General features: G+C 55.7%; 1 protein-coding gene and 2 gene segments (V, D, J or C); all 3 read left to right on the top strand.

Moving 5' to 3' along the window:
- The first annotated feature begins 3,900 nt into the window (after positions 1–3,900).
- On the top strand, positions 3,901–8,885 carry LOC141970520 (T cell receptor alpha variable 1-2-like). The segment is given in 3 exon segments: positions 3,901–3,949; positions 4,810–5,115; positions 8,746–8,885. Coding segments are annotated over 3 exon segments (495 nt in total).
- A 1,280-nt stretch (positions 8,886–10,165) lies between these two features.
- On the top strand, positions 10,166–19,395 carry LOC141970521 (uncharacterized). The gene is made up of 3 exons (XM_074927167.1): positions 10,166–10,217; positions 10,663–10,984; positions 19,164–19,395. Exons 1-3 carry the CDS (start codon positions 10,166–10,168, stop codon positions 19,393–19,395), a joined length of 606 nt encoding a protein of 201 aa, XP_074783268.1.
- A 354-nt stretch (positions 19,396–19,749) lies between these two features.
- LOC141970522 (T cell receptor alpha variable 1-2-like) lies at positions 19,750–21,197 on the top strand. The segment is given in 3 exon segments: positions 19,750–19,798; positions 20,663–20,958; positions 21,189–21,197. Coding segments are annotated over 3 exon segments (354 nt in total).
- The last annotated feature ends 756 nt before the right edge of the window (positions 21,198–21,953 follow it).

Genomic DNA, 21,953 nt, shown 5'->3' on the forward strand with positions numbered 1-21,953 from the left:
GCCATGGAGGGAAGAGCAAGACTTGGACCAGCAGCTGGGATACTTCTGTAAACTCATGTCTGTGTCCTGCTCACTTTCAGCAGCTCAGGATTGTTCCTGAATCTGCTGTGGCAATGCACCCTCGTGGCAAGGAAGGCCAACAGCAGCCTGGGCTGCAGTAGGAAGAGCATCGCCAGCAGGACAAGGGGCCTGATCCTTCCTCTCTACTCAGGGCTGCTGCGGCCACCTCTGGAGTGCTGGGTCCAGTTCTGGGCTCGCCAGTACAAGAAAGAGAGCTGAATGAGCCCAGCAAAATGGTGCAGGGACTGGAGCATCTTTCCTATGAGGACAGGCTGAGCGGGCTGGCAGTGTTCAGCCTGGGGAAGAGAAGGCTCGAGGAGGATCTTGGCAGTGTCTGTAAATACCTGATGGGAGGGAATGAAGAAGAGACTCTTCTCAGCAGTGCCCACTGACAGGAGCAGAGGTAGTGCACACCAGTTTAAAAACGCAACCTAACACGGTCCTGGGCAACCTGCTCTATCTGACCCAGCTTGAACAGGGGCTGCATGATCTCAGAAGGTGCCTTCCAACGCTACCAGTTCTGTGATTCATTGCAATATGCCCAGATTTTCTCCCTGCTGCACAGGCTGGGCAGGCAGAGACCCAGCCTCCCCCCCGCGCCAGGGGGCAGTTCCTGGGCAGGCTGAGCTCAGAGCTACACCCAAGCAGTGGTGGGGAGGGAGTCGCTCCCCAGCACACACCCTCCCCTTCCTGCGCAGTGCTGCACGCTGAGGGCACAGATGAGGACTCGGCACGCAGAGACAGAGAGCGCTGTCCTGGAGCTCGGCATCCCCCACGTGCAGAAGCACCTGGGAGTCCTCTCAGACAGCACAGAGGAGAACCTCCCTGAATCCACACCAGTTTTGTACTCACTCACCCCCAGCAGCATTGGACGGGACTGCTTTGGGAGCTGCTGGTACCAGTAGAAGTCTGGGTTGGAATCGCTGGTGGAGAAACCCAAGTTGAGTGTTGTGTGGTGTCCTGCCTGGATGGTCCTTTCTGGAGGGCACTGGAGCACAGAGTCCTTCTGCGTGTGACGCGTAAAGCCAGACGGGAATTTCAGCACTCCCTGCATTGACCCAGCCTTCTCCTGATGATTTCGGCCATTCCTACACGGGCTGAAAGCATTTTGTCAAACGTGTCTGGGAGAGGAGTTTCCATCTCTAGTGTTGGACTCTAGCCTAGCAGCTCTCTCTTTCTCAAAACACCTGTGCAAAACAACCCCTAGAAAGGCACTTGTGAACGCTCACAGGGGTGTGCAGAGTCTTACTCCTCCCTCCATTCCCATCACAGCTGACATCTCCCTGACGATTTCCCATTCCCACCTGCAGTCCCTGCTCTGCCTACAGAATCAGTCCCAGTTCCCTGCAGAGTCACAACTCAAATTTCCCCTCCCACCACTGGCAGGACAACCTCTTACCCTGCTCCTCCCCAGCCTGAATGTTGTGTCTCACCAGAAGCTGCCAGTGCCACCAGTGCTGCCAGGAAAACCAGGACCATGTCACACACTCCCATGCATGGCATCTCCAGGGTACACACAGAAAGAAGGAGATGAAGCTTGAGTGTTCACCACTTCTCATCCCTCTGCCAGCGCAAAGCATCCACCAAACCTCGATGTCAAGGGTGGAGCAACGCTCTCCCTGCTGCTGCAGACAGATGTGCTTGGGACTCCACACCTGTGCCATGAGAAGTCTCTGTAGGGAGATTAATTAAAGTCGTTAAAGTGTTCAGCGCAAGGGAAGACACCAAATTGTGACTCTCACTGTGTTCCAGTTTTGCAAGGGCCAAGCAGAGGTTGTTCAGCACTGGGAGGCTCATCTTTGGACATTCAGGCCACAACGGGGCTTTTCCCAGCCCTCCAAGTCGGGAAGTGCTTGAGCATCCCCTCAGACACACGTACCCTGCTGTACAAGTGCTGCCTTTCAGCTCCAGTCACATTGCCAGTGGGGTCTGGGGCACCTGAAAGTTCAGGCCTGAGCCTGAAGGAAGGTATCAAGCAGCCTGCTGTCAGGCAACAGGAGGCTACAGGCTGTTTTCCTGCTTTTGCTCCTCCTGAATCCCAGCCAGCCCCCAGCATGGCAGGAGTGTCCATGATGAACTTCTCCTGCCATCCAGTGTCCAGCCAGAGACAAGGGCCTGCACCCACCTCTCTTGGGGTTGGAGACAGGCCCCTTTGCAGCCCCTGATGTGCTCCTTGTCCCTTGGTAGTGTCTGAAAGAAGCCAGAACCATTAACAAAGAACCTAAATCCAGGAGTCTGACTCCCTGTTCCCACAGGGCTTTTCTCTCTCTTCTCCCCAGACCAAAGATCAGGCCCGTCAAGGGAAATGTCTCTGGGGACAGCACGTGCTGCGACCACCCCTACCCCGAGTCAGACACATCACTCTCTCTGGTAGGAGGACATCCAGCACAACCCTCTCCTTCACGGGCAGCTTGTCCACATCCCTTCAGGTGTCACAATCGTCCCCTTTGTCTGGGGATGTCTCACCCTAGAAGGGGGAGAAGAGAGGATCATCTTATAAATGTATTTCTGCCTATAGGGGGATTGGACTTCTTATGGGATGCAGTGGAAAAGCATTTAGGGATTGTCCAAGACACGGGATGCTTAGGGGAAGGAGCAGAGAGAAGGATCAAGGCAGTCTGTCCTGCAGCAAGCATGGGAAGACAGATGGAGGCAGAGATGAGAGAGGCAGATGGAGCTTGACCACGGGGCTGATCCATGCGCTGGCCTGGCCATGCCTGTTGCTCTGCCTTGTTTGTCCCCCTGCCAGTAATTCCCTGCAAACACAGTTACAAAGTCCAGCTGGGACAGGCAGCAGGGCTGATGCTTCACTCTGTCTGCAAAACTCTGACAATGAGCTTTGAAGAACTCTGCCAGTATCATTACCAGGATCACTCTTCACCTCATTGTGGAGATTTACTGGAGCAAAGACCTGTGACACTTAAATGACCAGGATGTTATCTTTGTTGTGACTGGTGCATAGGACCTCTTTGAATTTGGTCTGGGAAGGGGGTGGCAGTAGGGGTCTCCACCTGCCCACCCCCCACCCCTTCCCGTGCCCTTTCAGCTCTGGGGTGCAGGGCTGCCCCATCCCCACCCCTCGCAGTGCAGCGCGCCAGGGCGTGCCCCATGAGCTCCCTGTGAGTGTGTGTGTGTGTATGATCCAGTGATCCCTCATCCTGTTTCCTGGTGACACCTCAGCCCTTTTTCCTGTAGAATAAGTTGTCCTTCTACGCTCTGGGTTTGTGGCATCCAGCAGCCTCGCTGGAGCCAGGTTCCTCTCTTAGACTGGAGTTTACACCACCAGAGCAGGACTCAGACAGAGCCCCCGGGCTGCTGCACAGCAGAGCTCATCTGTTATTAATGAGGACCTGGATGAGAGGTGTTGCAGAGGAAATAAACGGGAGAAGTGAGAGAAACAGAAGAGACTTCTCTTCCCAGGAGAAATAGCAGTGTCCTCAGAGAGCTGAGGACACCAGGGGAAGATGTGAAACCCCCGACCTCCCAAATGCCCAGCAGGGGCTGTGCAGAAGAGCAGGTGATTCTAGCTGGGGGGGTGAGGACTCCACTGCCAGCTGACCGGGAAGAGCCTCTTCCCACCACTGGGACACCCACAGACCCCGAGGGCCCCTCACTGTGGAGATGCTGAGAAGGCCCTTGGCTGAGGGAGCCACAGGTGTTGCTGCTGGAGGAGGGAGAAACCCAGAAGGAGCATTTCAGGCACAGGGAGAACAGGTCGTTTCCCTCCCCACTTCTTCCTTTGCTCCCCCAACAGAGCCGTTTCCGGCAGCTCTGTTATCTCGGGGCTGGGAGGTGCTTTTCTGACTCTCTCACTCAGCAAATGGGCAGGTTGGTCTCGACATGCACCTCGGATATCTCATCCTCACGGCCTTCCTGGGGCAACTGCTGGGTAAGTCCGGGCTTTCTGTCAACAAATACTTCTACTTCCCCCACGGAAACCATCACAAACCTCATCAGGATGATGTGGGGAGCTACTTTTGCACAATAGGAAAACATTAGGAAATGCTGGCTCCAGATGCTCTTACTGTTTGAAACAAGAAGAGAATAGAGAGAAGAGATAGATGAGACCCCTTATTCTGGATCTGTCTCCCCTTCAATCCATCTCTCTCTCTGTCTCTCTTATGACACACCTGCTGTCATTCTCAGCTCTCTCTGAACTCCAAGATTTCACCCTTCCACCACTAATTAGCAGAAAGTGTCAATGCTGCTACCAGGGCTTTAAAGCCCTCAAGCCACTGACATCAGTGGGGTGTCCCATTCTGCCTCTTGGCTGGCACACACCTGCCATGGCCTCCAGATTCCTGCTGGTTGGCAACACAACCAGGGTTCTCTCTTTCCAACACTGGGCTCAGCACTGCATGTACTCAGGGAGCTAGGAGCCCTCCACAATGACAGGGATGGGGAAGCAGGAGGAATCTTTTCAAAATCTCCCTGGACCCCTCAACCTGCTGGAGGTGTGCTGGTCAGAGAACATAAATTGAGGCATGACAGGCTGTTCTGTGTTTCTCTCAGAAGTCAGAGACCAGGGAGTAGGAGGATGGGCACAGCACAGCTCTCCTGGGGGTCTACAGTGGTATGACAGCACCAACCTTCAGCCCAAAACTAGTCTCCACATTGCTGTGCCCAGGCCTTATGATGTTCTTGCAGAGCAAGGGAGAGGGAAACTTCTCCTCCAGGATTTTGCATCCACTCCTTGTTTTCTTGCCAGAACCCTTCCCTGTAGAGCTGCTGACCTTCCATTTCTTCCAGGCACCACGGGGCAGATCACAGTCACCCAGCAAGAAGGACAAGTCACAGTGAAGCACAGAGACACCTTCCAGACCGACTGCACATACCAGGTCTCTGCCTTTAATGCCTTGCTCTGGTACCAGCAGAGGAAAGGCCAAGCTCCCCAGCTGCTCTCGTATCAGGCAGCAGCTGGCCCCAGGCAGAGCGGCCGTCTCACCACGTTGCTGAACACCACAGGGAAATACAGCGTCCTGCAGCTGGAGGAAGTCGAGGTCTCTGACAGCGCCTTGTACCTCTGTGCTCTGCAAGACACCCTGGTGCAGGGAGGTTCCTTGGCTGGGCAAGAACCCAGGGGAGGGAGGGGCTGTGTGTGTGCAAGGCTGAGCTTGGGGGAAGGGGCCCTCAGCTCTCCCCTGGCACCTCTGCTTCCCCTGGGCACCCAGGGATCTGCAGGTCAAAATCTTCTTCCAGGAGGGGACAGTGTCAGTGGTTTGAGAGGAAGGAGAAGGTGGTGGCAGAGTCTCAGGTCCTCTTGTTCTCACCATGGATCACATGATTTTTCTGCCCGATGGCTCTGGTGAGGGGTCAGGCAATGCAGGGATGGTTTCTTCTCGCACCACTAAAGCATGAAAAATTTCCTTCTGTACAGAATTGTGAGCTATTGAGCTATCAGAGCCTCCAGCAGCATTGGGCTCCTCTCTAGGGGACAGCAGTGGTCAGGTTTCCTTTCTGCAGGACATGCTCTGAGGCCAAGGGCCTGTGTCTGAGCAGACATGCCAGAACGCAGAGCCTGATCACCACTGACTCTGGGGGAGCCAGGGATGTCTTCCTCACCTCCAAGAGACAGTGCCTGAGAGGTCCCCACTGCCATGTGTCCCATCCTCCCCTTCATCTGGACATGAGTATACATCTTCTTGGTCCCTGACACAATCCCGCAGCATTGAAGACAAAGCCTTTCTTCCTCAACAACTCGATACAATGTCCACCAATAAAAGCATTATATGGAGGCAGAGGCTGGGATGCAGAAAGCTTTAATGACTTTGAAAGAGGGAAATGAGTTCACTTGGAGAAGAGGCGGCCAGATCAGGGAGAGCACCAGCAGCTGCCAAGTGTCTGAGCCCATCGGCCACGGTGGAGATCCCAGAAGGGATCCATCATCATGAAGGGAGAGGAGCCAGCAGATTGCCCAGATTGGCTTTGGGGGTCTTACAGGCCAGAAAAAGAGAAGAGAAGGAAGAGATGAGAGGGAAGAGAAGGCAGAGGAATTAGACTTTGGCCATGTCATCAGAGAGACCCAGCTGCCCTCCCTTGGAAGGATGCTCAGCCTCCCTGAAATCACTGGCCAGGAGCTCTGTCCTCAGTCCAGCACGAGCTTCTGGGTTCCTGGGGTCCTTGTGCGGGCTGTCACCAGCGGCTTTAGCAGGGGGGGCACCTTCTGCCACAGTAGCGGCTGGTAATGCAGGAGAGGTCAAAGCCCCCAGAGTTGATGGGCACTCCGTCACAGCTGAGGATGCTGCCAACGGCAGCGGAGGTGGAGGAGCCCACAACGGTGTTCTGTGGGAAGGAGCTGAGGATGGGGCCGGGCAGGGTCACCACCACGGCGGAGGGCTGGATGGCCACGGTGGAGTCCTGGCACTGCCTGACACAGAGCTCATTGCAGCTGTTGGCCAGCGGCGTCGGGCCGCAGGGCCGGCATGGCAGGCACTGGTCGTAGCAGGACATGTCTCTGAGGGTGGAGGTGCACCTGGGTAGAAGCAGGGAGGAAGCAGAGCACAAGGGTGGGTGAGGACCTGCCTGCTTACCCTGTCACCAAGAAGCCAAGGCCTCTGCTGTGTGGGAGATGGAAGCTCTGCCAGGAGCCACACAGTCGTCATTGTCCTATGAAGAGCAGCCTGTCCCAGGGAGGCTCTCTCCTAACTAGGAAACCAAAATCCCTTCAGCACTGCAGCCTCTCTCTCAACAAACCTTCTTCCCACTTCCCTTTGTCATGACAAGAAGATCCAGACCCCAGGACAGGACAGAGCAATATCAGCTGGGAGGTCTCCCAAGTGCAGATCTCCCTATGGAAGAGGAGGAGAAGGGGCTTCAGACTCACCTGGTTCCCAAGCAGAAGGAGCCAAGAGAAGGGCATGAGAGAGCAGGGACTTGGGCTGCCTTTTATACCTGCCCTTCACTGCCGCAGGACCAGAGGCACCCTTTGCAGAGGGAACCATTTTCTGACAAGCTCATCTTGAATGCAAACAATCGCAGCTAATGATAGGGGCTGTGCTTTCCTTTCCTGCACTGCTCCTTTTCATTGCCAGGTCTGTGCCATGCCCATTGCCCAGTGGAGGCTTGTTCTGAGCGCTGGGATGAAAGGCCCCAGGATTTCTAGGGCAGGAATGCAGCAGTGCAGGCAGAAGACTCAGCTCAAGTGTTGGATGTTTCCAGAGCAGGCAAGTGATGTCAGCCTGGGTCGCTCGGGTGGGGCTGTTTGAAGTGTTATTAGAATGAAATTCCAGCCCTCCTCAGACGGATGCCGTGGGATCCCACCCATGAAGTTATACCGTGTCCATATGTTTGCCTGCCTCCCTCCTCAGCTCACCTCCGTGGTCACTTGTTGTTGCCTCCCCAGGTGTAGGTGTTGTGCTGCTGGGGTTTGACCCCACCCTGCCTGACACTGCCCAGTCCCCAGGGATCCTCAGCAGTGTCCATGGTCCGTTGTGTTCCCGTGCTTGTTCTTTTCTTGTGTTTACCTGTAAGCAGACACGTTTGTGTGGATGCATGTGGGAGTACAAATCTGTATAGAATTCCATGTTAGTGTACATGAGCCGGTGTGTGTGTGTGAGTGTGTCCTTGTGTGTCCTTCATCACGAGGGAATGTGCTGCTCATGGCAGGGACACTCTCCTCTGCTCTGTCCATGAGCACCACAGAGCAGCAGGTTCCCGGGGTCAGAAGGAGCCTGAGTGCAGCTGAACGGTGATGGCACCAGCCTGCTAGAGATGTGTCCAGGGAAGAGGCTCTGAAGTGCAGCCCCTGGCTCCTGAGCCCTCCTTTTCCTGCCCCTCCAAAGCTCACGCTCCGCTGCTGCCAATGTCAGGCCACTGCAAGGATGGTTTCACTCCACCTTGGGCCCTTAGTTTAATTCAGTGTAACAACCCTGGCAGTGCCTCAGCATGGCTGGCAGTGCCCCCTCCCTGCCTCTCCAGGCCAGGACACGGCTGCTCTCCCCAGCTCTAGAGAGATCAGAGGGATGGGGATTGCTTTCTGGGCAAGGAGAAAGGCTGAGGAATCCTGCTGGCCATGTGCTGGCCATCCCTGAGGGGATCTGCTTCCCGGGCAGTGTCAGTTGTGTCAACATGGACATGGCTGACTCTCAGGTCCCTACCATGAAAAATGTGTCTGTGCATCTGTGCTGTATCAGGCAGGGACTGAGATCTTGGATGAAACAGGTACTGAATGAAAGGAGCATGAAGCCTGATATCGCTGTGATGTGAGGGGAAAGACAGACCCTGTGCCTTTCACAAGGAAATCCAGAGAGATGATGATGGCTTGGACTTCAGACTTCTGCCCACAGGAACCTTCATGCCCCACACTGGAGTCTCACTCTGAGTGCCCAGCACCTGTCCCAGAGCAGCAAGGGATATGAAATTCAAGACTGCATCCCCCAAAGCCTGCTGCTGTCCCACAGGGCTGTCCAGGGGAGACTCTCTTGCCAACAAGGGCTGTCTACAGTGGGTCAATGTTCTAAGCCCATCTCCCCCCCTGAATATTTGTCTGCCTGGGCTCAGGACCAGCTTGGACACAGGGCAGCCAAGGCTTCCCCCTTCCCTTGAGTGACCTCGGTGAGATCAGTGCCAGGGAGCTCTGCTGGGAGAGCTCAGCCAGGGCTGAGTCCCCTCTCCGTGGAGCTGCTGCTGGGCTGAGGCTCTGCTGTAGCTGAGGGCCACCCTCATTGCTTCCTCAAAATGTAACAGACACTATCGAACAAGAAAAGGGCACGTGGAAGGAGTACCTAGAAGTCAGCAGGACCTTTGACACAACCCTGCACTTCCTTTATGACCGTCCGCCTCAGTGTAGTGGCAGGTTTTATGTGCCCGCGGTCTCCAGCACCTGAGGACAGGGTCCCAGAGCCCTGCGCACAGCGTGGCTGCTGACTTCTGTACCACCAAGGTGTCCCTGTTGAATCCCCTGATGCTCACCCTGAGCGATCGGGACATGAAAGCTGACCTGACCAGGTTGTGTGGTGGGAGGGGGCTGGGCCTGAGTCCGTAGGTATTTTCCATCCACGTGAGACACCTTTGGACTGAGGAAGAGGAGGGAGGATCAAGGGCTTGTGAGTCACGGGGTCAGCTGGGGAGGGAAGCTGTCTGAGAAATGCTGGGCAGGAGGGCTGGGTTTGTCCTTGTGTTTGCAGGGAGGAAGAATCCGTCTGGCTCCAGAAAGGGGCTGTTTCTCTCCCAGACCACATCCCCGCCAGCAGCACTGATGTCTCCTCTTAGGCGTTCAGCTTCTCCCGCTGTGCTTGTTGCACCTCCCCTGCTTGCACAACCTCCCCCCTGCCTGCCCTCCTTGCCCCGAGAAGTGCCCGCCAGCCCTTGGTTCTTCCTGCATCTTGCCCGGCAGTCGACACGTGCATGGCGGGGCCTGGAGACTTCACCTGAAATCTCCCTTTGCCTTTTGCCCCGATGGAGGAGAGCACCCAGCAGCAGACCCGCGTGCCCTTTCCTCGCGGATCGGCTCTGAAGCGCCCGATTTTCCCACTGGAACTTGCAAAGCTTCCCACCACGCCCTGTTGCCGTGCCGCTCCCCATTGCCTTGGGCTCCTTCCAGGGCCCCGGCATCCCCGCGGCCGAGGTGGCGGTGCCGGTGCCGCCTCTGCCCGCACTCCCGCACAGCCCGTGTCGCTGCGGGCAGCTCCGCTCCGGCCGGTCTCTGCCGCGGCGCCGCCTCCTGCTGGCTCCGCGCTCCCCGCCGCTGTTCCCGGGGCCGCTGCCGGCCTTTCACGGGGCCCTCGGCCGGCGAGAGAGGCTCCGAGGGCAGCACCAGTCCGAGGGGCCCCCGGGGCGGGCTCGGAGTGGTTCTGGGGTGCCTCGTCCCCGCGCAGCAGCAGCAGCAGCGCCCGTCACCGGGATTCAGGAGCTGGGGCAGCGCCGGGTGTCGCCGCGGCGGCGGCTCGTCCCGGCCCCGTCTGCGCCGGCCACTGCGGGGGGACCCGGGCTCGGCAGCGCCGCGCTCCCCGCCCCGCTGCCGCCCCGCCGCGGGCGCAGGGCTCAGCCCCGGGGCGGAGCTGGCGGCGGCGGAGAGGAGCGGAGGCGGCGGAGAGGAGGCGCCGCGGCCGGAGCAGAGAGCCGGGGCTGGCGGGGGGCAGCGAGGCGCGGGCGGCGGAGCGGCGGGATGCGGCGGGGCCGGGGCGCAGGGCTGGCGGGGCTGGCCGCGGTGCTCCTGGGTGCGCGGGGCTGGGACAGGGGCTGGGTCGGGTGAGGGAGCGGGGCTCGCCTCTGGCCCTCCGGCTCCTCCTGAACCTTATTCCCTTCTCTGTCCACTCTTCTGCCCCCAACGAGGTCATTCTCTCCCAGCTTCCCTCTCTATTTTCTTACTCCACTTCTGCATCCATCCATCCATCCATCCATCCATGCATGCATGCATGCATCTCTCCTTCTCTCCCAGCCAATCTCTGTTCCTCAGCCCCTTCTCCTCTTCCTCACTCGGACTGTCCTTCCAAACCTCCCTCATACATTCCTGTCCCCAAACCACCACTCTCCGAGAAACTGTCTCTCCATCCTGTGTTCTCAGATCACACCCCCACCATCTGTGAAGTGTCCCCTTCTCCCCTCTCCCGCTGCACGACACGTTCAGCTGAAGCAAAGTGATTCTTCTTTTCTCCTCGGCAGTGGCTGCGGGCAGAGCCCAGGTGCAGCAGGAGCCGTCGGCAGAGACCAGCGAGGGCACCGGCGTCGCCATCAACTGCTCCCACCCCAACATCCAGTCTAACGACTACATCCTCTGGTACCGTCAGCTCCCGGGCCGAGCCCCCGCATTCCTGGCGCTCGCTCTGAAAGGCTCCAAGGAGCTGCAGGCCCCGCCGGGGCGGCTGTCGGTGGCGGCAGACCGCCGGTCCAGCGCCCTGTGGCTCGCCCGGCCCCGGCGCGGGGACGCGGCGGTGTATTACTGCGCGCTGGGAGACACGGGGAGAGGAGCCGGGGCTGCGGCCGGGCACGAACCGCCGCGGGCGGGGCCGGGCGGGGCCGGCGGGGGCGGGGGGACAGCCCCGGGCGGGCCCGCCAGGGGGCGCTGCCGCTCCGCCCGCCGGGGCCGCCTCGCCCCGCCCGGCCCCGCCCGGCCCCGGGCCCCGGGCCGCTTCCCCCGCCCGCCCGGCCCCGCCACCGCCACCGGCACCACCGGCCCCCCCCGGAGCCAAGGCCTGGCCTCAGCACCTCTTCTCATTGACGGCCGCGGCGGGTCTGTGCTCCTGAGGGCACCGAAGAGCCGCGCTCGGGCAGCGCTGCCCGGGGAGAGGGAGCCGGGCTGGCCGAGGCAGGCAGGGCAGGGCGGCCTTTCCCCCAGGCTCTCTTGCTGCCTCCCCACGGGCTCAGGCTGTGCTGCCCGACGGGGCGTCCTCGGGCCGGGCTCTAAGGGACACCTGGCCCTGCTTGTCTTTGTCTTCTCCTTTTTTCTCCTCATCTCAGTGGGAAGAGCCTCATCCTTGTCCCTGTGGGGAGTGAGCAGCCCCTGAGGATGCCGATGTGTTTCCTCCTTGGCCGGCTTTCCTACTTGGAGATCTGCGGTGCCCGCACCACTGTCCCCTAGATGCTGGAGACATTCCTTGTCAGCAGAACGACCATTTGTGTTTCCTGCTTTCATTTTCCCACTTCTTCCTGGGTCCGTTCCTGATCCCCTCGGCCACGTCCTTTGAACATTATGTCACCGTATGCAAAGTGCTCAGTGAAAAACTCACAGGGGAATGGGAGTTGTCCTAAGTTCATCACACTTTCCCTGCTGCTTTTTCCTCCTCACACTCTTCCCCTGCTCCAGCGTGGGCTCCTCTCCACGGGGCCACAGGTCCTGCCAGGAGCCTGCTCCGGTGCGGGCTCTCCCGTGGGCACAGCTTCCTTCAGGGCACATCCACCTGCTGTGGCTGGGGTCCTCCACGGGCTGCAGGGTGGATATCTGCTCCACCATGGACCTCCATGGGCTGCACGGGGACAACCTGTGTCACCATGGTCTTCACCACGGGCTGCAGGGGAATCTCGGCTGTGACACCCGGAGCACCTCCTCCCCCTCTTTCCTCACTGACCTTGGTGTCTGCACGGTTGTTTCTCTCACGTTTTCTCACTCCTCTCTTCCAGCATCTCTTGTACAACAGTATTTTCCCTTCTTTCCTTCAATATCAGAGAGGTGCTACCAGCATCACTGGTTGGCTCAGCTTTGGTCAGTGGCCGGTCAGTCCTAGAAACAGCTGGGAATGGCTCTGCCTGACAGGGGAGGCAGCTTCTGGCATCTGCTCACAGAAGCCACCCCTGCAGCTCCCCTGCGACCAAAACTTTGCTCTAGAAACCCGATGTATTCACCCCCTCTGCTCTGCGAGTCACATATTTTAGAATTATCACTACTACATACATTCATCACCCAATCTACAATGTTCACAAACTTCACTTACATCAAGAAAAAGAATTCCTCACACCAAAATCAAAATAACACCATCACAGCGCCAACGAAGGCAGACAATGTACAGACACTTCATCTCTCATCCCTTTGCCACAGTTACAACAGCAGAAATTACCCACAACGATTCCCTTCGCCGCTCTGCAGCAACAGTTAGTCCGTGTTCCAGGGTTCACAAGGGCTCCATTTTAGGATCTGGATGCAGGAATCAAATGTACTTTAAGTAAGTTTGCTGATGATAATGTACGAGGAGGAGCTGTGGACTGCCGGGAGAGTAGAGAGGCCTTGCAGAGAGAGCTGGATAGACTGGAGAGCTGGGCAGTCTCCAACCTCACGAAATGTAAAAAGCGCAAGTGCCGGATTCTCCACCTGCGATAGGGTAGTCTTGGTTATAGGTACAAACTGGGGGACGAGAGGCTGGAGAGCAGCCCCACGGAAAGAGATGTGGGGCTTTGGGTTGATGGCAAGTTGACTGTGAGTCAACAGTGTGACCTGGCAGCCTAAAGGGCCAACGGTGTCCTGGGGTGCATCACGCAGAGCACAGCGAGCCGGTCGAGGGAGGTGATTGTCCCACTCTGCACTGGTGCGGCCCCACCTCACGTCCCGTGTGCAGGTTTGGGAGCCTCGGCATAAGAAGGACATCAAACTCTTAGAGTGTCCAGAAGAGGGTGACCAAGATGGTGAAAGGTCTTGCGGGCAAGAATTATGAGGAGTGGCTGAGGTCACTTGGATGGTTCAGCTTGGAGAAGAGAAGGCTGAGGGGTGACCTCATCACAGTCCGCACCTTCCTCAAGGCGGGCAGCAGCAGGGGAGGTGCTGATCTTTTTCTGGTGACCAGTGATAGGCAATGGAATGGAGAGGAAAAGGTCAAGGAAATGGAATGAAGCTGCATCAGGGAAGTTCAGCCTGAACGTTAGGAAAAGGTTCTTCACTGAGAGGGTGGCTGGTCACTGGAACAGGCTCCCCACGCAAGCGGTCACGGCACCAAACGTGTCAGAGTGCAAGGAGCCTCTGGACAATGCTCTCGGTGATATGGTTTAGCTTTAGGCAGTCCTGCAAAGAGCAGGGAGTTGCACTCGATGATCCTTATGGGCCCCTACCGACTCCAGATATTCTATCATTGCGTGATGCCATCACATGTCAGCACACATGAAACACATGTGCATGCACAGCCAGTTGCACAGGAACCCCTGCACACGCACACACACACACACACACAGTCCCGAGACTTGTCATCACATCAGTGTTGACGTGCTCAAACGCACTTGCACACTCACACTTACATGTAGATAGACGTGCAAGCTCGTGTACAGAGATAGATATGTGCTCGTCTGCACACACAGATGCCCACACACATACACACACCTGCACACTGACACCACACACACTTACTTGCTCACCTGCAAAAGCTCCCGCGTACACAAACGCACGCACAGACACACACAGACAGGCACTTGTTCACACACACACTGGCAGACACTCACTCTCGCATGTGCTAGAGACCATCCCTATTGCTGCAGCTGCAGGGCTTCCCCACTTTACAAGGCAAAACAATCTCAGAGTCAGACAAGACCCAGCCTGTCCCTGGTGATCGCTTTAGGGCAGCTGTGGAGGTGTGGGACCAGTTCCAGCTCAGCACGGGGAGAGGTGCTGCCCTGACATGCTCCCACGGCAGCAAAGGGCTGTGTCTGGGGTGAGCCAGATGCCCTGCGCCTGCAGATGCTGAGGCTGGCACACCAGAGAGGAAGCTGGCCTGATGAAGTTGCCTTAAGATAAAAACCTGCTCTGCAGTGGGTGGCTGATGTGTTCGAGGGAGAGATGGGCCAGAGGGAAAGAGGAGGAGGCAAAGCGAGTGAGGCACCTGTAGACAAGTGTCTCTGCGAGGTACTGGAAGAGATATGAGAAGTCCCCTTTCCACCTGGACGGGCTAAGGATGATAAGATTTGGATCCCACCTGGAGGTGGAATTCAGGTCTGTCCTCATGCTGGGGTGTTCCCAAATTGCTGTGAGAGAGGGTTCAGGGCCTTGTAGGAAACAGGATATCTGGGAGAGCAAACAATAAATATGATGGAACATGGGGGTGCAAAGTAATTCATTCCAGAATAACATTTCACATGACCTGAGTCTTTTCTATGCCTTGTCTCTGAAACTGATGGCTCCTTTGGCCAGCCTTTCCCTTTTCCTTCACGTTTGCCCCATCACGGGTGTCCTGGAAAGTGAATGCCATGGCTTAGTGCTGCTGCAGGTGCTGCAGGGACACACTTCAAAGACTGAGCTCACCTTGGGGTTTCCCCCCAGAGCCATGACTCAAGTGACCCGGTTTTCTCTGCGGACAGGGGCCTTTCAGCATCTTGAGGAATTCACTCCCCCGAGGAACTTCCCCAGAGGTCACTTAAAGACCCGTGGAAAGTGAAAGCCTCCATATCACTGGGGCTGTCTGATCAAGGCCATTTCCCTTTCAAAGGGAAGAACAAGTCAAAGGGAAAGTGATAATCAAGGCACACAATGACAGCAGTCCCTCAGGAAGTGAGGAGGGAGACAAGGAGGGAGACCAGAGCTCTGCAGCCTCTAATTGATGGGCCATCAGGGAACTGCAGGGGAAGCTTTGAAGTGCTTGAGGCTGAGCTTTGTAAGTGACAAGAAGTGAGGAGAGGAACCTGAGGGTTTGGGGTGTTTCAGGGGGGTCCTGCAGGACTAGACAAGAGTTCTGAAGGAATGCTTAGGGGAAGGGTCAAAGGTGGTGGGCAAGAGGGGACTGGGGAGGAGTAAGGGGAGGCTGTTATTGATTTGATGCTAATTTGATCTGATGTTAATGAGTTTTGGTGAATTTGATTTAAATAAAGATTGTTTTAGAGTGATCGTGCAAGCAGTCATGCTGCTACAAAGTCCTTTGTAAAGTCCCAGGCTAAGGCCACGCAGGCGGGTAATAATCATTAACCAGGTTTCTATTACAGAATAAGATTCATGACCGGGTACTGTTGTTAGGCTGATCAATAAGGACAATTTATTGCCCTGTAGTGCAGGTGTTCTGAAAGGATACATCAAGTTTTCCAGAAGATACGTTGTGTAAGGGCCTCGAAAGATGTCAAAGTTGTAATGTGAGCCAAATGCCTGGAGACAAGGACACTGGAGGGTGTTTCTTTTGTGAGAGACGAGAAACCAGGCCTGTGAGAAACTAAGACAAACAACCTGGGAAAGCAAAAGTTGAGGCTGATTGAAGAAATGCCTCAAACACTCTCAAGACAAAACTCTGAGTCACAGGGTGCATGCTGTGGAGGCCCAAGCTGATAACGCTGCCCGATGTAGCTGGGGGAGAGAGCCCTGTGGAGACAGGACGGCTCTGCCCTGGGGCACCTGGGCAAATTTCAAGGGCCATGTGTCCAGTGAATGAACTTTGCTTCATTATCCACAAAATGCATATTAAAGTTGACACCCCTCAATATGCTAACGAGGGCTGTCATGATCATGCTAATGACATCATCCCATGAAACACCTTACCCCTCCCTGTACATGGGTTACGTAGCTGTGTGGGTCGACCTAGGGGACGGACCCAAGGAAAATGGGTATAAATCAAAGGGGGGAAGAAAGGGCTCTCTCTCTCTCTCTGCCCCTCTCCCTGCCCCCCCGACCGTCTGGAGAAAGCAGTGAAGCGAAGAAGACGAATGCCAGCGAAGTAGACGGCCGCCTCCTGGAACCCTCGCCGGTGGGATCAGCGCAGGAACCCAGACCTGTGATCTGTATTCCCCCATTCCCTCTATCTCCCTCTTTTCCTTTTTCTATTAAGAAATGCAAAGCATATTATATTGCTCGCCACAACTTGCTCTGTACTTGGCCAATTATCATGTGTTCAATTAGTGCATTGTAGGTAGTTAATAAACGCTTGAACTTGGAGACTTGTTGTCCGCTCCAATTGGGGATTTGCGAATCTGAGTCACTTGTCCCCCTCGTCGGAGCGGGACGTGACATCTTTCGAGTCAGTAGTCCACGGTGGTTGTAAAAGCAGTCCCCCGACTCATTTCAGGAGTGGAAAAAGGTGGGAATAAGAAAATGAGTTACGGGAATATTTATGTGTATGTACGAGAACTTGTTCGTTGTGAGTTACTGTATCCTATATAATCAGCATGTTACAGGTGCGAGGTGTTTGTTGGGGGTGAGACGACTCCCCTGTGCACCCGGCCATTAATAAAGGAGTGTCTGCTTACCTACATGTGCTGGTTTAAGCCCTGCCGGGACCGGAGAGCACGTTGCCGTTGCCCCTCACCCCCCCTCAGCCGGTCGGGCTGGAAGTGAGGCACAAACCCCGGGTTAAAATAAGAAGAGATTTAATCCAACAGTGTGATAAACAATCTGAACAACTGCAGTAGCAATGATAACAACAATAAACAGCAATAACAGTGAACAAGACCGAAGATATACAGAGAAATACCGCAATGGTCCAGGAACAAACCCGACGTGTGCTCCCGCCACCAAAAGCCACGAAGGAAAAAGTTCCCGCCTGGACCCGAGGTCAGCATGGTATGAATAACCCGCTGGAGATCCCTTCCGCCTCTCTCTCTGCTGGGGAAACTTAACCCTATCCTAGCTGAACCAGGACAATACATCACATTGGTGTCGATACGTTCTTTTATCCTGTTTGGTGACGAGGCAACAGAGGGGAGGAAGGATAAAAGGAGCTCCCTGCCCCTAAGCAGGGGCTGGTCAGTGCACTTGCCGGGATGAGCCCTGTGCCTGATCACCACAGTCCCCCCCGATTCCTTATTAAATCCTTCCTTAAGCCCCCTTCTGTGTAGCTTCACTCCCTTTCCCGTGTGTGAGTGCTGCAAGGTCTGAGTGCCAGTAACTGGAGAGACTGGTGTGCAAGAGAGAGCTGGGTGCCACTAACTGGGCGAACAGGCAGTGGCTACAGGGCTTGTAGACCTTGGTGCCAGCCACTGGAGAAGGGTCACGGGGCCTTTTGTTCTTTGTGCCAGCACCTGGCGGGACTGATGTATAAGCAGTGACTCCAGAGGGTGTAAGTGTGTGTGTTTTCACTGGGAACCGTATGTCTCAGTCATACTGGAGACAGAGCAACAAGGGGCCTCTTCCATGATGAAGAGCCTGGAGCAAGTCTCGTATGGAGATCCCAGCTGAGAGAGCTGGGACTGGTCAGCACAGAGAAGTCTCCGGGGAGCTCTCATCACTGTGTGCAAATATCGGGAGGGAGGGTGTGAAGAAGGCAGAGCCAGGCTCTTCTGCGTGGTGCCCTGTGACAGGACAAGAGGCACTGGGCACCAAGTGAAACACAGGAGGCTCTCTCTGAACACCAGGGAACCCTTTTTCACTGTGATGGTGAGGGAGCACTGGCACAGGATGCCCAGAGAGGTGGAGCAGTCTCCATCCTTGGAGGTCTTCCAAATCCCTCTGGACATGGTCCTTTGCAACCAGCTCTAGGTGCCTCTTCCTGAGGTGGGCTTGTACCTGGTGACCTCCAGAGGTCCCTTCCAAATGTACCAATTTGTTCGTTAAGTAACACGAGACATGAGGGGATGCTGAGAGAACTGGCCTTCTTCAGCCTTCCAAAGAGAAGCTTAAGAGAGAGCTTTCTGATGCTTCTAACACTGGCCTGGAGGATGCAGGGCCAGGTGGAGTCAAACTCTTCTTGAGCACACTGATAATGAAAAGGGCAGGAAAACCAGTCTGGAACAGGGGAAAAGCCTGCTAGAAATTTGGAAATGCAGGTGCCTAACTTCTTCATGAACGATTGTCTTGTGGTTACTATGGGCCACTGCTTGCAGGAAAATGGATTCTGTGGTTCATGGGGTTTTGTTTTCTTCAAACAGAGGGTGAAAGTTCCCACTAAATGGAGAGTTTGAGAGGGACAGTCACGGTCTTCCATGTTGGGAGTGTCATTCTTCAGGTGTCTGAGACCTACATCCTAGAATGGTGCTGGGAGAAGCCTCAGGGCAGACACTGATGGACCCAGGTGCAGCCAAGCCAGACAATGTGTAAGGGAAGGGGAGAGGAAAGAAACGGGAATGAAGGAAGGAGAGATTCATGGGGATGTGACCCTGAGCTCAGTGAGAATGGCTGCAGGCTGAGGACTCTGGCTCAATTTCTGCTCTCATTTGAAATGCCAAAGTCCTAATGCTGCTGTAGATGTCTGCTGTGACTCTTAGGAAGGCAGATCCATCTCTGTAGCCCCTTGCAGGCTGAGCTCTAGCCTGCTCTTCCACCTGGGAAAGGCTTTGCCAGCCACAGAACACGCCACAGTTCTAGAAACCTCTTGTCGTGCCATAATGATGTGCAAAACTTCCACGAGAATATTCCTATTATTACCATTGTAGTTACCTGGATCATTACCGACCACACTGTGGAGGTGTTTTAGGCTTTTTATGAGACAACCAAAATGAATAGTCTTTTTTACCTCTGCTGTGACTGGTACATGGGATCACTCTGGAGCTGATCTGGGAAGGTGGTGGCAGGAGGGGTATCCACCTACCCATCCCCCAGCCCATCCCGTGCCCTTTCAGCTCTGGGGTGCAGGGTTGCCCCATCCCCACCCCTCACAGTGCAGCACCTCAGTGGGTGCCCGATGTGCTCCCTGGGTATGTGTCTGGGTGACGCACTGATCCCGCGTGCTGTTCCCTGCGGACCCCTTACCCATTCCCCTACGGATTAGTTCCCCTGGTCACCTCTGGGTTTGTGGCATCCAGCAGCCTCGCTGGAGCCAGGTTCCTCTCTCTCCCCATAGGTGCCCCCACCAGAACAAGACACAGGCGGAACCCCTGGGTGCTGCACAGCAGGGTTCATCTCCTATTTATGCGGATTTAGGGAAAAATATTGCTCCCCGGAAGCTGATGAAGGACAGGGGAGAAGTGACAGAACTGGAGGAGGCTTCTGTTCTCAGCAGAAATAGCAACATCCCCAGAGAGCTGCGGACACCAGGGGAAGGTGTGAAACCTCATTGTGGAAGAAATGCCTGACCTCCCAGATGGCCTGGCAGGGGCTGTGCAGAAGAGCAGGTGATTCTAGCTGGGGGGGTGAGGACTCCAGTCTCCGGAAACAGCCCCTTTCCAAAGCTGGAGCCCCCAGAGCCACCAGGGCCCCTCACTGTGGAGATGCTGAGAAGGCCCTTGGCTGAGGGAGCCACAGGTGTTGCTGCTGGAGGAGGGAGAAACCCAGAAGGAGCATTTCAGGCACAGGGAGAACAGGTCGTTTCCCTCCCCACTTCTTCCTTTGCTCGCCCAACAGAGCCGTTTCCGGCAGCTCTGTTATCTCGGGGCTGGGAGGTGCTTTTCTGACTCTCTCACTCAGCAAATGGGCAGGTTGGTCTCGACATGCACCTCGGATATCTCATCCTCACGGCCTTCCTGGGGCAACTGCTGGGTAAGTCCGGGCTTTCTGTCAACAAATAGTTCTACTTCCCCCACGGAAACCTTCGCAAACCTCATCAGGATGATGTGGGGAGCTACTTTTGCACAATAGGAAAACATTAGGAAATGCTGGCTCCAGATGCTCTTACTGTTTGAAACAATAAGACAATTGGGAGAAGAGATAGATGAGACCCCTTTTTCTGGTTTTATGTCTCCTTCAATCCATCTCTCTCTCTCTCTGTCTCTCTTATTTTACACCTGCTGTCATTCTCAGCTCTCTCTGAACTCCACGATTTCACCCTTCCACCACTAATTAGCAGAAAGTGTCAATGCTGCTACCAGGGCTTTAAAGCCCTCAAGCCACTGACATCAGTGGGGTGTCCCATTCTGCCTCTTGGCTGGCACACACCTGCCATGGCCTCCAGATTCCTGCTGGTTGGCAACACAACCAGGGTTCTCTCTTTCCAACACTGGGCTCAGCACTGCATGTACTCAGGGAGCTAGGAGCCCTCCACAATGACAGGGATGGGGAAGCAGGAGGAATCTTTTACAATATCTTCTTGGACCCCTCAAAGTGCTGGAGATGTGCTGGTCAGAGAACATAAATTGAGGCATGACAGGCTGTTCTGTGTTTCTCTCAGAAGTCAGAGACCAGGGAGTAGGAGGATGGGCACAGCACAGCTCTCCTGGGGGTCTACAGTGGTATGACAGCTCCAAGCTCCTGCCAAAACTAGTCTCCACATTGCTGTGCCCAGGCCTTATGATGTTCTTGCAGAGCAAGGGAGAGGGAAACTTCTCCTCCAGGATTTTGCATCCACTCCTTGTTTTCTTGCCAGAACCCTTCCCTGTAGAGCTGCTGACCTTCCATTTCTTCCAGGCACCATGGGGCAGATCACAGTCACCCAGCAAGAAGGACAAGTCACAGTGAAGCACAGAGACACCTTCCAGACCGACTACACATACCACAGCTCTAACTTCAGAGGCTTGCTCTGGTACCAGCAGAGGAAAGGCCAAGCTCCCCAGCTGCTCTCGTATCAGGCAGCAGCTGGCCCCAGGCAGAGCGGCCGTCTCACCACGTTGCTGAACACCACAGGGAAATACAGCGTCCTGCAGCTGGAGGAAGTCGAGGTCTCTGACAGCGCCTTGTACCTCTGTGCTCTGCAAGACACCCTGGTGCAGGGAGGTTCCTTGGCTGGGCAAGAACCCAGGGGAGGGAGGGGCTGTGTGTGTGCAAGGCTGAGCTTGGGGGAAGGGGCCCTCAGCTCTCCCCTGGCACCTCTGCTTCCCCTGGGCACCCAGGGATCTGCAGGTCAAAATCTTCTTCCAGGAGGGGACAGTGTCAGTGGTTTGAGAAGAAGGCAAATGTGGTGACAGAGTCTCAGGTCCTCTTGTTTCCACCACAGGTCACATGATTCTTCTGCCCATTAACTCTGCTGAGGGGTCAGGCAATGCAGGAGGTTGTGGCTGTTTGGTCAATGGTTCCTTGCTGCTGCTCTTTGCTTTCTGTTATTCCCCGCTGTACATTGCTGCTTCAGGTTTTCCTGCAGGCCTGTGTCTTAAGAGAACCTGCCGCAGGATGTGTCCCTCAGAGGTCAAAGATAGATGTAAGACATAAAAAACATCACGGTGCAACGCTCCTTCTTGTAATTGCATGATTATTACAATAGTGGATAATAGTCTGATCCACCTTGTGGACTCTCCTGTTGCTGCGTCACCATGTGCTGGGATCCAGAGGACCTGCTCTGCCCAGTGCACTCTTGCCCGACCTCATGGGCCTGCCAGGAGAAGACCCGGCCTTGGGGAGAGCTGCCTCATGCCTGCGGGAAGGCCAGGCAGCACCGATGGACCATGGGGGCTTGGGCACTGGCTGCTGTCCTTGGGGTGCCCTGTCTGGTGGGAGCCGGGGGTGTGTGAGTGACAGGAGGGCTCTGGTGTGAGGGCTGGACAGGCTGATTCCAACATCAGCCTTAGGGTCATTATAGCCCCTTGAAGTGTGTAACTGCTGGTCTGTGCAGAGATCCCTTTGGCGGATGGAGGGTGTAGAGGTGACCTGTCATTGCTATCTTTGCCCTTGTATGGAGGTCATGCCCCGTCATTATCTTGACACATGTGTAGATGAGGAGGAGAATTTCTGGGGCTGTTGTAAAAGTTTTTTCTCACAAGATACC

The sequence above is a fragment of the Athene noctua genome, chromosome 25 (genome assembly GCF_965140245.1).
Source record: "Athene noctua chromosome 25, bAthNoc1.hap1.1, whole genome shotgun sequence".
In the NCBI taxonomy this organism is placed as follows: Eukaryota; Metazoa; Chordata; class Aves; order Strigiformes; family Strigidae; genus Athene; species Athene noctua.